At 42.3% G+C, this 17,111-nt stretch overlaps 1 protein-coding gene across 1 annotated transcript; it reads right to left on the bottom strand.

Annotated features, from left to right (window-relative positions):
• Nucleotides 1–946: 946 nt before the first annotated feature.
• HS3ST1 (heparan sulfate-glucosamine 3-sulfotransferase 1) lies at nt 947–1,909 on the bottom strand. Its single transcript, XM_009978085.2, has one exon. It carries the CDS (start codon nt 1,907–1,909, stop codon nt 947–949), a length of 963 nt encoding a protein of 320 aa, XP_009976387.1.
• Nucleotides 1,910–17,111: the final 15,202 nt, after the last annotated feature.

Genomic DNA, 17,111 nt, shown 5'->3' on the forward strand with positions numbered 1-17,111 from the left:
GAACAAGTGTGGTAATATTTATATGAATGAAGTTGCTGGTTAACAGAATGTAGACCAACTAATTTTTCTGGTGTCAGTGTTCATTTTCAGTGATGGCAAAGCATAAATGTGCTATAAAATGCAGGAACAGTCATAAGCAACCTTGGAAATGTCCCTATATTGCTTAAATTCTTCTCTCAACCCTTCTTCTTTATGGAGTATATATACATTCAGAGACTGTAGGAAGTTTTTGAGTTGACCATATTTCTGCAGCTAACTCTAGATTTTATGAGCTGGTCCCTACAGAATCTTTAAAAATCTGTCATGAAACCTGTACTGCCAAAGAATTTGAGGAGCACTTCTTATAACAGTAAATATGAAGATAAGTACAGCAGCTAATATGTCACATTACACAGATTTCCATTGTCTTTTGGGTGTGCATGTCCCAACATGTATAAGTACCGCCACTTTAGCAGGAAATAATTTTATAAAACAGGATGGAACAATTTGCTAACTATAAAAATATTTTCAAATGAAAAAGAAATTATTAAACCACATTTTAAAGCAAGAAAAATGGAAATGTAAAGTTTAGCACATTTACTAGCAATTAGAGGAGAAAGTCCAGAATAGCCCAGAAAGGCCAAAGTATTCAAATAATTCTGAAGGGTTCTGTTGAAATGAATTTCTTATTTATTAAAAAGACGACACATTCTCAAGAGAGTATCTTCTGCAGTGAAATAATTTAGCTTTTTCATATAGACACATCATACACAATGTTAACAACCATGAAAAACAATACAAAATGCTTTCAAATTTAACAAGTAGAAAAATATAACTACTATATATGGCAATTGTGAATCTAATACTGTACAGAAGTATTTATGGATTTTTACAAATAAATTATAGCTTAAATGCCCTTTTTAAAATTTCTAAATGTACACTGGAACATAGGTTCCGAAGCTTACCACTAACTTGCCACAAATGAGTGCCAGTCAAATGTTCTGCCCACGAGCTCAAAAAATTTCTTGTTGGGTTCATGGAAATATTCATGCAGTTTCTCCAGTAACCGGGTATCTACTTGTGGGTGTGCTCGTCCTTTTGACTCATGTAAACAACGCTCTCTACCACTGTCTCTTAGGCAGTAGAAACCTTTAGTTTTATTGAAATAAAAGTTTGAAGCATTTATCTGTGGCGATAACTTCAAAAATCTCTCTACCTTTTCTATTTCTGGGAAGGGATCTTTGATTAGTTTATCCCCATCTACAATGTGGATACGATCAAGGGGAAAATACTTCAGCCAGTTTTGCATGTGAATGTAGTATAAGCTTCTGTTTATTGCCTTGTAGTCCACATTGAGTTCACCATCTTTAATCAGGAATTGTTCAATGGATGGGTACGGCTTGTGCTTCTGCATGTGATTATAGAACACTTGGGTGTAATCTGACAGTACTCTCTCACTTGGGTCTCTTAAAATAAGGAGCAGTCTCATTGATTGGTTCATGTTATGAACTCTTTCAGGCACTTTAGGTGATGTGAAATATGCTGGAGTTTTTTCCACGGTGATTTGATGGGGATAAGAGAATGGCATTTGATTAATATACCACTGCAATCCGTTTCTGTAATGATCTTCCCAGTCAAAGAAGTGAACTTCACTTTCTGCTGCTGCAATATCTGGATGGAGACTCAACATCTCTAACAAAGCTCTTGTTCCACCTTTCCTCACTCCAATAATGATAGTCTGTGGCAGCTGTCGGCATGATCCATTAGTATGAATGTTTTCCTTGAAGTCATTTTTTTGAGATGTTTTCTTTAAAAGCTCTCTCTGAACAGACTGAGAAGACGTCTCAGCCTTTGAATTTATAGCCGGTCTGGAAGGCACTATTTGAGGTTGAACAATAAGCAACACAGCTCCCAGCAGAAAAGCTGCCATGACAGAAGTTCTTAGTCTGGTTTCACTCAAGCAGGTAATGGGGCATAGAGTGATTTCCACTGAGAACAACCTTTAAAAGTTGTTTTTGTTTTGCTGTGAGAATGGGTATTTTTCAAACAGAAACTTTGCTGAAAGAGGGAAAAGAAAAAGAAAAGCAGCACGTTATTTTATATTCAGACATATCACTACTAAAGCCACACTGAAAACATCTCTTGCTTTTCACAACTCAAACTTCTTTAGCTTTCCCAACTCTAGGTTCATAGAACATTTGATATAATTAAATTCTTCAAAAGACAGGCAAATACAATAATGTCATGAGAAAATGATTTCCAGTCATCAGGAGACATGAACATTCTGAATCTTTCTCTTGCACTCAAGATTCATCCAGAGTATTATTTTTTATTATTTTTTAAATCTGATTTCATTGGAGTTGAACCTCAATCACAAGAGAATCAAGTGCTTTTTTTTTTTTTTTTTAATCTGCAAGAATAGGTTTATCTCAGAAACAAAACATAAAAAGGAAAAGGTGTGAACTGGACCAAAAGAGCATTCCCAAAAGCCAAAGGTCTAGTAGGAAGTCTGGGAATTATTGCCTGCTAAAGGACCACGTGACAGCAACCTTAGAAGAAAAATCTCCTGGGAAAAAAGTTCAGATACTACAGATAGAGCTGCCCAACTGTGGGAAGGTAACGTTTTCCTAAAAAGCTAGGAAGAGCTCTGGGTGAGTAGCAGACCAAGGAAAAGTGGAATTTTTGTGTCATTTTTAAGTGCAGTTAACATTGGCTTTGTGCTTATGGTTTCTAAGGATAGAGTCAGGCGGTATGCACTCTGGCCCTGCAGAAAGGTAAGATAACAAAACCACAGACTATAGTATGACTGTATCAACTGTCATGGTTTAGCCTGGCTGGCAGCTAAACACCACACAGCCACTCGCTCAAAACGTTAAAAGAGCTATGGTACCAGTCATGATACTCCGTAAAGAAAATAAGGAATGGATACTTCTGAAGGGCATTTTGACAGTGAGCCAGCAAGCTGCTGTGATGTGAACAACTAACTTTACACTTTATCAAAAGACTACTAAATACCACCACTGAACTCCATTTAAAGGTCAAGGCGTTTTTAATGCAATATTTGAAGTGAAATCTTAACGGCCTCACACATAGCATAGCTGTTAGATTGTCACGTTAGGAACAGGCTGCGTATACAAGTTCCCTGAATTAAGATCCCTTCCAAAGACTTTCTAACCTCAGTGGAGGTGGTGTAAGTACGATTTTGGTATAGTCTAGCTCCGTTCAGAAGTGGAAGCCACAATGGCAGAGCACCTGACTGCTTTGCCTTAGTAGGCTACTGTAATTACGAATTTAAGCTTGGAACGACACGTACTGTACCAGCTAACAAGGGCTGAAATATGAAATTACATACGAACAACCTGAGGAAATGCGAGGGCTAGGTTTTGGAAATTCTCCAGAGAATCTGAAAAGAAACTAATGACTTTTCCACAGTAAGCTAAATCCCAGTGTGACAAGGACTAATGATGTGTTTCTAAGCGATCTAGAAAGTTTGTTTGATAGCTTTGCATTTACAGAGGTCATGACTCCATCCTGAATGGAGCAGGTCTGCTTCCTGATGTTTGCTACTGATTATTACTTTTACGCTTTCCCTTTTTCTAATCACTTTTAAAGGGCTACAATGCAGTGATATTGTTAGGAAGCAGAAATCAAGGCCGGGAGGAGAGGGAAGCAAAATGTCATGATAGATAGGAAGTCAAAAGAATGCATGCTTCCCTGTATGCCTGCAGACTTTGAGCTCATGGGCATGCTTGGGCAGAAGGTCATGCCCTGGGCTGTTCCATGACATCTGATATCAGGCAACTTTGCAGAGGAATATGCTGTTCTTCAATTTTTGGTCAGTGTTACCTGGCTGAAAGAGCTCCATTTTGGCTGTCTTCATTAATCTGCTCTTTCCTTGTCCTCACCATTCCTGTTAATCTTTCTCAATCTGCTTCAGTTTTAACAAGAAATAATATTACTTATTAGCCTCACGCTGAGGATGTTGGTAGAGGGACACTGGGTGACAGACACTTCAACACAGGTAAGTTCACAGTGCGTGTCCCCTCTGAGCTATGCTGCCACCATGTGCAGCACCAATGTGAGCAAATGGTACAGCACCAGCTGGACTGGATCAGTGACTGATGGGCAGCTTAGTACACAAGAGCAACAAAACATCAACTCTTGCTGAATTTTAAGGTCACAGATTAAAGGAATAGCCACTTACTTCAGAGTGTATTTTAAGAGTTACTAGCTCCATAAATAGTAAGCCCAAGTTGTTGTCGTAACACCTTACTGGAAAAGCATAATAGGATTCCAGGGAGAAACAGGTTGAACTGTTGTTCAAAGGAGTTAAGTTAAATCCTAATGGTAGGGATTCTTATTTCTTAGTAGCCAGATTGAAATATGCTATATTAATAGCCAAGCTCTGCAACAGGCTGTCTGTCTCTGGAAAGATTAACTTCTAGCTGCTGGTCTCAGGTATTAACAACAACACACTGCTGGCATGATTTTTTTTTTTTAAATGAATGATATATACCAATTCATTGGGATTGTTAATTTTTGATTTATAGTTTGCATACTACTTGGTTGTCAACTTCTTTTTATTCAAGCCTTCCTGTGGCTGAGTATAGCATTGGAATGATTGGGGGAAACAAAAGACACAGCAAGGTGTCTCTGTACAGCTCTACTCCAGTTTTGGCTGGCATTGCTCTTTGAAGTAACACCTGTGGGATATTACAGGCATGGTACCAAGGGCCTCGCCTCAGGTCACTTTTTAAGCCTCAGTAAAGGTCTGTCTCAGTGTCTTCCCGTTCTTAACTCAAATACTTTTTTGGAGATAGCTTTTTCTAAATAAACAAAAGTAACCATTTTCCGTTGCAACACGAGACCTCAGAACAACATGGGAGTATCTTCTGTTTCAGACATACAGAATTTCATTGTTCCTCCCAGCTGTTTGTTCAGGTGTGCATCAGGTGTTCTGACACTGCACAACACCACTACAGTATCTGTAGCATTTGCTATCTTTATGCACACCTAATGAACCATATCAGTAATTGTGCCATTCAAAGTACCTATATGCTATTGTTGTTCCGCTTTGTCTGCCTTTTCTTTCCATTCTCTTCTGTTTCTCTCAAACTGTAAAGGTTTGATATCTGGATCAATTATTTTATTGTGTTAGACTAATGCAACACAATAGACACGAGTGTGCCTCTAAATTCAGCACAAAACATATGTTGCGTGGGCAAAGTGGTGTCCAGGAATAAAATGGCATATAAATTGGTTGTCATTCGGCTTTCTTTTATGTCCTCTTTAATGCTTTATGCAGATCTGCAGTTTGGTGGCTAGAATTACAGCAGTGTAAATAAAATGATGCAAACATGCATTCCATAGCTTTATAATTTGTGGGTCTGAAAAACTGTTTCGACAATAATAAGCATGCACTGAAGAGTTTATAGCAGCCACTCTGCCAAATTACTTTTCTGCTTTAAGAATTCTCTTCACTGCCTCCACAAGTCGTGCAGAGCATACATGTCTTCTCTCAACGACTTTGTATTCCAGATTAGTACAAAAATTTAACTGACAGTCATTACTATTGTATTTGCTACAAATAAATGAGCAAGTTGGTAAAAGAAACACAGTTTATGTTAAATGGTGCTTTGAAGATTATACCAAGCCTTTTGAAAGTCTGATTGCTTTTGCTTAATCTTTTCTTCAGCTTTCTCCAATTAATTAGCAAAATGTGCTTTACTGTTTATTGAACATGATTCAATGTGGACACTGTCAATCAAATCAGGTTTCATGATTAAAACCTCTTCAAAAGTAATAGTAACTTCAAACTAAATGGAAGCTTTTCTCAGTAAATGCAGTATGAGGGTCACAGCTGCCATATTTCATCAACTTTTAAGCATATTACAGTGCTCTTTGAAACATGTGTCACTATTTTATGACTTCTGACTATTTCTTACTGCATTACCAAGGTATTTTAATGCCTCAGTATGTTTTTCCTCACTCAATGGCATGGCCTAAACTACTTAGATTATATACCATTTTTAGTTTAATTAGCATTCACAAAATAAGGTATTTTTTGCCTGAACTGATAACTTCGGTTTTGCTGGCAGTGGGATGGGACTGGATTTAGCTCTGAACTTTCATAAGAACCTTCGAGTTAGCTGCCAAAGCACATAGGAGGGAACATATGGAGTGCCTGTAGGGCAGTCAGTAAGCATCAAGTAGAGTCTGCTGGCAAATGTGACGGGGGACATTTCACAACAAAGCCCACAGCAACACACTGAGAGGTTTAGCAGAGCTTAAGGGACACAGTTACTACCAGGACAGTGACTAGGAGAGGGAAGGCCACATCCTTTCCATGAACATGCAGGTGACTTCACCTTCATTAAAGAGCAGCTGTGTTTTTATGGTTCTCTAGGGACTGAGGATGAATAGGTGAATTTTCAGACATCCTCACTTTCCAGTGAAGGGCTTCAGTTCCACAAAAAGAGAGATATCTTTGCCCAGGCATCTAAAAAAGATCAGTCCAGCCTGAATGAGAACTATAGGTCAGTTGCTAAAGTTTGTCTCTAGAGGGAGATCAGAGCTGAAAAATCTGATGGAAACATTCTGTTCTTATAAAAGATATTTAGTTTTGCAGATGTAACAGAACCTCAGGACACTTTTTGGACTGTGCTTTCCTTTGCGCATATTTGAGCACTCAATACTACAAAATATAAGTCTAACATTGCTGGTTAAAACTAGATGGGCAGTACAACCCACGCATCTGTTATACTGGCTTCTTACACTGGAAAAAAAAAAAAAGAAATTCATAACTGAGCTAACCAACTCTACAAACAACTCTAAACTGATGAAAAGTCAGCGATCTGAACAATTGTATTCAGTGATGTGTTTAAAAAACTGAACTAGATCAGCTGTAGTGTACTTGAAATTCTTCAAGAATTCATTGATATGAACATTATATATTTCTATCCTCTAAGAATAGATGGTGTTTGCCATAGGATATATTCCTTAGTTGTTTATACAAGCTCTTTTGAGTGACACGTTGTACCAGTTAGCAGAAAAACTCTCTAGTACAGCTATCACTTAAAGCTCAGTCAAGAGCAAGAAAGGAAAGGGACCAATTTTTTTTTTTTTTAATCTAATGCAGTTTATGAAACATTTTTTTCCTTGGAAATGTATTCTGCATTTTGTTATTTTTAACTATTAAACTGTCTCACAGTGCCCTCTTCATGAAGAAATGCTTCCCACGCTTCCCTCCCCCCCTTTTTAATCACCTTTTAACAAAAGTTTTAAACAAATTGTGCCAACAAAATGCTTGAATTCTAGTTTCCAGTAATTAACTACAAGTAATTGCCTACTTTGGTGAGTGCTACAGAAACAGGTGTATTAAATTAAATAGAACTATATACTACTGAAGCCATAGCTCTCTAGGGGCACAAACTATTGATCACCTTATGATATATAAAAAGAGTCATCTGTGCATTAAGAGGGGAGGTGAAAAGATAAGTAACTGTATGAACCTGTGTTACAGTGCCTAAATGATATTGTCTAGGTACATTTCTCAAATTATATTAAAAACGCTGCACAACCAGTAGAGATTAAACCACAGCTTTAACTTTTATAGTCAGCATGTTAAGAAACCTAATCATAATTTCAGCGCTATTAGGATGATATATTGTCTATCAGCTCTAAGACTTCAGAAATATACTTCAAAATGTCCCTAAATTTTGGTTAGGGGAACTTAAGCTGAGAAAGGCTGACTTGGTAGGAGGTATTTTTGGCTGAAATCTGCTATATTTCTGCACCTGCTGTGATAAATACAGTTTATACAAATTAGCTAGGTCACCAGTTCATGACTTCTAAAGAAGGAGTTCAGCTCCAGTGTGAGCAATAAAGTAGCAAATTTATAATAGACTGTAGTTATATATAACATGCACTCTTTTTTCTTACGGTCAGAAGGGACCATTGCAATCTTTCATGCCAAGAGATCATAAAAATTTTTAGAAGAGAGACTACCCTAGATTTCAGAGAACCTCATGCAGGTAAAAATAAAACGGGACATTACAGCAGAATAAAAATAAACTTGAAAAGCTCAGGATGCACAGGAATTTTTTGTACTGAATGCTAACAAGGAATCCCCCTACCACCTTCTAGCAATTTTTCAACACCTATCCAGACTCATTTTTTTTCATAAGGGATACACTGTACCACTGCCTTCTCTATCCCCCCATAAACTCAAACGTCCAATTCAAAATGCAGAAATTACTGCCCACCCCACTTCCTGAGCAAAATGGGCCACACTCTAATTAGGAAGCAGAAATCTACTGCACAGTTAATAGTTGCTTCCTAATTCATCAGAGCTGTCCCCAAGAAAACAACCTGTGTGAAAGGACGGCTCTGTCCCATCTCGCTCCCTTTCTGTACAAATGCTCACCTTAAGTGGAAGTATTGAAAAAGAGAACACAGCATATTAAGCAACCCCATTCTCATTTCCTCTGCCAAGCAATTTCTTACCACTCTCTGTAGCTGTGGGCCCTGTTTCAAATACCAGTAAGACATTTAAAACAACAATAAAAACAAAGAACCCAAACCTCCAAAGAATCTTTTAGTTCACATTCCAAGCTGATTTCTGTGTCTTCCACTCTCCTGCCTTCAGAATAATACTGGAGCAGAGTCAGTACTGGTGAAGTCGTCACTGTATTATACTTAGTAAATTGATTGGTTTAGCTAAGTGAAGCACTACATGGTGACCTGGAGGGAACCTTCATGATCTGGAGTGAGAAGTGAGATGACCTAGCAGGATCTTCCACTTTGGACTGCCCAGGCATATTTTTTTCCTCTTTTTTTTCCCCCTCTAATTATCAAAACTTTTCACGGAAATCCATCAGCTTTGACAAATTTTTAGGCTCTGATAGCTTCTTGGCTCTGGATAGCATTTCTAGAAGAGGGAAGGGAGAGATCCCACACTAGTCAGCCTAATGAAAACATTTCTGGCTTCCTCTAATGAAAAGCAGAAGAGTTATATGTATCTACACATGCATGTATTCTCATGTACTGAAAAACTATTTCCCAGTCACTCTGTTTTTCTGTAATGTCTGTGGAAGCATATGGCTAATTCAGAGTAACCAAGGTAGTATCCTGACAAGAAGGGGGCAGCCCGGAAATGCTGGGGTCCAAATTTGCTCTGTCAAATTAGTGCCTCTCCACTGCAGCAGTTGGCTTTGATTCAGATGCACAATCTTGCTGCTGACCTACCGGAGGCGATCATTTGGCTATGTAACACCAAAAACCTTTGTGTTTTCCAAAAAGGAAAAAAAACAAACAAACAACAGGGTAGATACTGAAAGGGTGGATGTGCAAGAGATAGCTAAAGCTGATGTCAGTAACTGTTCTTACCGATAGGTGCTCATTTCTGAAAAATGTGGGAAATGCACTTGTTTGAGAGCTCAAGAAATGCTGGCAAATGTAAATTGTAATAGTTATTATGCTTATATGTATATTTACATATTAAGTTTGATAACCAGACAATATATGGGCATACACCAAATTGAACCTGTTGTACTAAATATTCCACTTGCCAGATACACTGCAGAGGCTCTCAGTGGGAGTAGGCAATGAATGGGTGATTTGTGCCAGAAGGATGACCCCTGCAGACACTCCATTCCCATGCCGTTCAAGCCTGGTATTCATAGGACTTCCCAGGTATCTTTTATCACACCCAGCATCCAAAGAGGAACGGTCTTAGAACATGGAAAGCCCTCAACCTACTGCACGGAAAGCCCTCAACCTACTGCACTAACAGAGAGAGGAAGGAGAGTCATATTTTAATTCCCAGTCAACAGAGATGATTGAATTGCCTGTACTTAGCTGGGTGCCCTTTCCTGATCTTTTGAATAGCTGGAAGACAAGACCAAACTCTTGCAGCTGCCATCCCATCCCTCCCACCCAGCATCCTTTTGCCCCCAAAAGATTTAAACCTCTTACATCTTATTCCTGGAAAGCACCCTGAGAACTGCAGTAACAAAGCCTTCCCTGTACTATTCCAGGGAGCCAGTCCTTCAAAACAGCAGTGAGCATGAAAGGTGTTGTGCTCTCCTGCCAGCCCCCAAAGACCACTTCGCCCTCCAGCCCTATGAAGCTCGCCAGGTTCCAGTTGAGCGCCCTGCATCCAGCCAGCTCCAGCACTCCGTATGGAAACAGATCAAAGACGCTCAGAGGAGCTTTTACAAGTCGTTCTGCTGTCAGGTAGGAGCCCAGCACCCTGCCACCCTGCTTCCACATCCCTGCCGTTACATGCTTTTATCATTTAGCCACAACGGAATCAAGGAGGTAAAGAAATGACATGCCCAGGGGCCAAATCTGGACAGATCTACAGTCCAGGTGCTCTTAGGGTTTTTTTTTCTCCTCTCTTTTCTTTTTCACCCCCGAGAGCGATGCCTCCCCAGAGCCTGACTCAGTAAGGAGGGTGCGGGGTACCTGCCGCGCGTCCCTGCCCGGGGCTGGAGCTGACAGGTTCCGCACGGCCGGTCGGTCGGACGCGCTCCTCAGCCCAGCCCCGGAGCGGCGCTCGCCTCCCGCAGGCGCGGGGCTCCCACCTGCCGGGAGCAGGAGCAGGTGCCAGGCAGCAGCGCAGGGCGTCAGCGCCCGTGCACCCCGGCGGGGGGCGGCAGACCCTCTCCACGACCTCCCCGACGCCGGCACCCGCTTCCACCCCAAACTTCCCGCGCTCCCACGGGCAGCACCCGCCGCTCCCCTGCCGTCCTCCGCGGCACCCGCTCATCACTCACCGCCGGGGCGCGGAGCCGTGGAGCAGCGCCCGCCTCGCTGTTCCATGGGCGCCCGCAGGTGCCGGCGGCGGAGCCGGGAGAAGCGCGCCCGGCGGTGTGCGGGGGAAGCCAGCGCCCGCTGCCGCCTGCTTCGCCCGCCTGGAAGCGGCGCAGCCGGCGCCCGGCGCCAGCTTGTTTGTAGGGCCCCGCCCCGCCCCGCGCCGCGTCACGGCGAGGCCCCGCCCTCGCCCCGCCCACCCGGCGGTGCCCGGCGTCCCGCTGGGCGGGGGGCAGCGCCGGGCGGCTGTGGCGGTCGGCGGGTGAGGCGGAGGGGTGCGGGCAGCGTGCCGGCGGGGCGGGCGGTGTGCCCGTGCTGTGGTACGCACGGAGGCACGAATGTACGAAAATAATCATTCGCACAAACCGTATTACAGGCCCCGGGAACAGAATTGCTATCTACAGAAAACAGCCCCCTCCCCCGTTGATTGCCCTCTTCCTGTACCTGCAAAAATAACACCCGTGCGAGGTCGCAGGGATAAGAGACTGATAGCACTCCTACTTTTATTTACTTCTTCTACTTCTCGTTTATGTTTTCTGGACTTTACAAGGTGGCTTTGGGTTTTTTTTATTATTATTTTTTTCTCTCTGAAATGCTTTTTGTTCAGCCCGAAGAATTGAAAGCAGGGTGGATATCTAGACTGACAGAAGTGCTGCTTCCTAAAAGCAGGCAGGAAAAGGCTTTCTGGGGATTTATTTTAACTCGTAGGGTTAATTTATTGAAATAGGTCTGTATTTGCCAAGAACCGATCTATGTTTTTTTCAGGATAAAATGCATTAAACCCAGCATTAACATACTGCGTCTTCATCCATTATTTCAACAGCCAAACTCTCTTGAAATTTACTGGGAGTAAAAAGCAGGACCAAACAACTCAAAAAAAAAAAAAAAAAGGCGAGTAGGGGAACTCATTTCTCAGTTGATTTGGATCAGTTTAGCTCCACTCCTGCCTGGGGGGGTTTCACGTAGTCTGACAGACGTGAATGACTTGGAGTAGTCCTACAGCAGGTGGATTTGTGCTGCTTGTACACAGGTTTCAGTACCCTTTGCCTGAAGAGGTGACTTGCTCAATCACAGATCAGCGCTCCCCTGACTGGGGCTGGGTGGCAGCCAGGAACCTCTCTGCAGCTGAGGGTCAGTTTAAGACTTCCTGATTTTTTTTCTTATGTTTTCTGTTCCAAACTTTTAGGGGTTTTTTTCTGTAGTTTTACATCTGTAGCTTTGCTTGGAAAGAATAGTTGCTTGTTCATCAGTCTGCTTTGAGAACTGCTGTTCTCTAATGGCACGTGATTATATTGATTTAGGGTTTGATGTTTAAATTTCCACCCACGTTGGTGGAGCTGTTTGCACAAGCATTGCAGGACCGCGTTCTCACTGTACATGTGCACCAGGCAGGTTTTTTCCATCTTTCCACCAGAAACTGTGGCTGTGGCTGCTGTGGTGGAAGGTTAGCATGAGCTGGACCTAAGTATCTGAGAGTGGTCTCTTGAAATAAGCAGTGGATGAGAAAGGCTTAACTCACCTCTCCAAGCTTTGGCAGGACGCTGGGTAATACTCCCACTGAAAGTGGACTAGTGAGAGGTTTGCAGGATGCTATGGCCATTGGCTGCGACTTAGGCGCTGTTCATTCAGACCTCGAGCGCTAGTCTGTAGGAATGTCAGGTCATACGTGCCTCCTGCACCCAAAAAACAGCTCAGTGCACTTAAGCTGTGCAAAAATTCTTGTGATGTGTATGTTTTCTTACATCATTTTCCTTCAGTCTTGACCTGCAGTGATATTATAACAGGAGCCACAGCAATCAATTATGGAACTCTGTTTTCTAATCATGACTGCTATTGAGGGATGCAGAACAAAGATGCTGTGTTTATATAAGTATCACCAGCAAGTTCAAGTGGATTACAGGAAGTAGGGGTGTGTGTAGAGTTATTTTGTTTACAACTGTTTGTTTGCCTCCAGCCTTGAATAGGCATACTTTTGTATAGCTAAATTAATTAGGAAAATAAATACGTAATAGAAAATCTAAGGAATGAAATGCACTCAGTTATGTTTTAAAAGGAGTATGTCTAAATAGAATCTTGTCAAAGGTTTTCAAGAAATAAATGCAACTACTTAAGGAAAAATAGGATGGTATAACTACGAATATCTTTTACGTTTTTGCATATTTAGTATTGAAGAGGTGTACTGTATTTAAGTTTACTAAATCATTTCAGCGTAATTTCTTTAGCACCAATAGACATGTGCAAATACCTTACTTTCACATTTTTAAGATAAAAAAAGAACATTTCACAAGTGCATTTACTAAAAAAGTAACAATAATACTGTCTTTTTGCTTATATTTTAACACCTTTCTGTATGTTTTATTATAAACCTGAGAGTCTAGTAGAGAAATAGAATCATGGAGTCATCTAGGTTGGAAGAGACCTTGAAGATCATCGAGTCCAACCATTAACCCTGCCAAGTCCCTAAACCAAGTCCCTAACACAAAACCATGTCCCTAAGCATCACGTCTACACATCTTTTAAATACCTCCAGGAATGGTGACTCAACCATTTCACTGGGCAGCCTGTTCCAGTGCTTGAAAACCCTTTCAGTGAAGAAATTTTTCCTAATACCCAATCTAAACCTCCCCTGGCGCAACTTGAGGCCATTTTTTCTCGTCCCATCACTTGTTACCTGGGAGAAGAGATCAACACCCACCTTGCTACAACCTCCTTTCAGGTAGCTGAACAGAGAGATAAGGTCTCCCCTCAGCCTTTTTTTCTCAGTTCCATCAGCTGCTCCTCATAGGGCATGTGCTCTAAACCCTTCACCAGCTTCATTGTTCTTCTTTGGATGCACTCCAGCAGCTCAATGTCTTTATTGTAGTGACGGGCACAAAACTGAACACAGTATTTGAGGCGCAGCCCTACCAGTGCCGAGTACAGGGGGACAATCACTTCCTCAGTCCTGCTGGCCACACTATTTCTGATACAAGCCAGGATGCTATTGGCCTTGGCCACCTGGGCATACTGCCAGTTCATGTTCTGCTGACTGTTCGCCAACACCCACAGGTCCTTTACTGCCAGGCAGCTTTCCAGATGCTCTTCCCCAAGCTTGTAGCATTGTATGGGGTTGTTGTGACCCAAGTGCAGGACTCAGCCCTGAGCCTTGTTGAACCTCATACCATTGACCTCAGCCCATCGATCCAGCCTGTCCAGACCCTTCTGTAGAGCCTTCCTATCCTCAAGCAGATCAACACTTCCACCCAGCTTGGTGTTATCTGCAAACTCACTGATGGTGCACTCGATCCCCTCACCCAGACCATTGATAAAGATACTAAATAGAACTGGCTGCAATACTGAGCCCTGCCACTTGTGACTGGCCGCCAATTGGATTTAGCTCCATTCACCACAACTCTCTGGGCTTGGCCATCCAGAGAGTTTTTTACCCAGCAAAGCATATGCCTGTCCAAGCCATGATACTTTCATTCAAGATGAGACTTGCTGTTTAACCTTGCTATTTATGGCATGACAGTGGATTTTTTCTTGCAAACAGGTTTTTAACCCTCCTTTGGGTTAAAAACTGGCTGGATGGCCGGGCCCAAAGAGTGGTGGTAAATGGGGCTAAATCCGGCTGGAGGCCGGTCACCAGTGGGGTTCCCCAGGGCTCAGTGCTGGGTCCAGTTCTGTTTAACATCTTTATCAATGACCTGGATGAGGGGATTGAATGTACCCTCAGTAAATTTGCGGACGACACCAAGCTGGGAGGCTGTGTCGATCTGCTCGAGGGTAGGGAGGCCCTTCAGAGGGATTTGAACAGACTGGATCGTTGGGCTGAGGCCAATGGCATGAGCTTTAATAAGGCCAAGTGCAGAGTCCTTCACTTGGGGTATAAAAACCCCAAGCATCGCTATAGGCTCGGGGAAGAGTGGCTGGAGAGCTGCCTGGCGGAGAAGGACCTGGGGGTGTTGGTTGACTACCGGCTTGATATGAGCCAGCAGTGTGCCCAGGTGGCCAAAAAGGCCAATGGGATACTGGCGTGTATCAAGAATAGTGTGACCAGCAGGAGCAGGGAAGTGATCCTGCCCCTGTACTCGGCACTGGTGAGGCCGCACCTGGAATATTGTGTCCAGTTTTGGGCCCCTCGCTTTAAGAGAGATATTGAGCTCCTGGAGCGAGTCCAAAGAAGGGCAACTAAACTGGTCAAGGGGCTGGAAAATAAAACTTATGAGGAGCGGCTGAGGGAGTTGGGGCTGTTTAGCCTGGAGAAGAGGAGGCTGAGGGGAGACCTGATTACGGCCTATAAATACTTGAGAAAAGATGGTGGGGAGTTAGGGGAAGGGCTCTTTACATTAGTGATGGGAGATAGAACAAGAGGAAATGGGCATAAGCTTAGTCAGGGGAGATTCAGGTTGGATGTTAGGAAGTATTTCTTCTCTGAAAGGGTTGTCAGCCACTGGAATAAGCTGCCCAGGGAAGTGGTTGAGTCCCCATCCCTGGATGTGTTTAAGAATAGGGTGGATGAGCTACTTGAGGATATGGTTTAATGGGGATTAGGGATGGTTGGACTCGATGATCTCTAAGGTCTTTTCCAACCTAGAAATCTATGAAATCTATGAAACTGAAAGGCTGAGATGTTGCTCAACTGCTATAGACCCACAAAATTCAGTCATAAGGGATCACTATGTTTTCCATGTGATCTCTAGATCAGATAACATAATACCTATTTCATGTTTAATATCCAGACTTGATATAAAAGAATCAAAAGATGAAAAATTCACCATTTCTTTAGGTAGTTTGTTCCAATCATGAACCATCTTTGGTGTCAAAATAACAGAAAGTGTCTGTGCACCTCTTAATCTGAAGGTGTCTAACTGTAGCTCCAAGCCATGGCTTTATATTATCACCTTCCCAGGTAGATTAAAGACACGTTTTGCCGCAAAACATGCTTTCTTATTCTAATTAAGTCACTTCTCAGTATTCTTTTTTTTTTAATAAGCTAAACAAAGTGATCTCTTGTAGTGTCTCACTGAAAGGCATTTTCTCTAGGCTCAAGGAAGTTTAGATTTAATTATTTTTCTTCACTTTTCACAAATTTTCATCAGTGAGTGCAATACTTATGCTTAACATTCACAGCAGAAACATTTTCATAATGCCTTGATAATGAATTCCGATTGCCAATAAGGTTTCAAGATCTATCGGTTACTCAGTTCTTAAGCTATTTCAAGTACATTTCATTGACATGTAATCCTTACTTTTTAAATTCAAATGTTCTAGGCTACTAAATCTGATGCCTTATGAAAGTCTAGGTCTCTTCTGCCTGCATACTTCTCTTTATCAAGTAAATTTGTAATTTCCTCAGAGCACATTTGTTTCACATGATGGTCATAGTGTCTCTTCAACTGTGGGAAAACTGATAAGAGAGAGTGATACTAACTGTACATGTGCTGTATTTTTGTTCAGTTAATCAAGTAATGACTAACTTAGGAAAAGGAAATGAGAATTCTTAAAGCCAAAAGAATGAGAAAGGAAATTAAAATTATCAATGTAACATTGCCAATATTCATTTACACTTCCCTCATTAGTCTGAAAAGCAGGATGTGAAAAATAGGATGTCTGATTTTACCAAAATTCCAGCGTATCCTGGATGACTGGCGTGTGTTGTACACTCTGAAGAGAGGGGCGTTCTGCCCGTTCTGTAAATAAAATGGGAGCCTGCTTGGAGGAAGCAATTCTGCCTGAGGAGATGCCAACTCATTCAGAGCCAGAGTTAGATAATTTGGGGACAGCGCTGGGGACAGGGCCCCTGTTGGAGACAGGAAGGCAGCAGAGGTGGGATGTCTCCAGGGCAGCGAGGGAGGAGGTGGTGACTCACTAGAGACAATGTAGCTCCCAGGAGGCACTGCAGCGCAGCATGGACGGCGCTGGAGGTGGACTTTGCTGTTGGCTTGTCTCTGGAGCTGGCTGAAGCTGTTTCCAGAACAGCCTGGAGAGCATTGATTTCATGCTGCCATAAGCATCAAGGAGGGAACTCCCTCTCGGAGGGATTTCTTTCAAACCCTCTGCCACCACTCCACTTTTTCTCACAGTAGCTGTTTTGGAAATGCAGAGGTGGAGACAGCTGAAAGAACAAGGACGTGAAGATTACTTAATTGAGGAAATACTTAGAACTTTCTCTGTATGGTCTACGTTGGAGCTGCCTGTTACACAACAACGTTTACATTTGTCAGGTTGAAGTAATGCGGTTCTGACTTCAGCAATTCAGGACAATTCAAACTCTCAGATTTCTGGATTTGTCACTAGGAAATACTCAAGGGAAAGCAGGGAGGAAGTAGTGTTGT

The sequence above is a fragment of the Tauraco erythrolophus genome, chromosome 5 (genome assembly GCF_009769465.1).
Source record: "Tauraco erythrolophus isolate bTauEry1 chromosome 5, bTauEry1.pri, whole genome shotgun sequence".
NCBI classification, from domain to species: Eukaryota; Metazoa; Chordata; class Aves; order Musophagiformes; family Musophagidae; genus Tauraco; species Tauraco erythrolophus.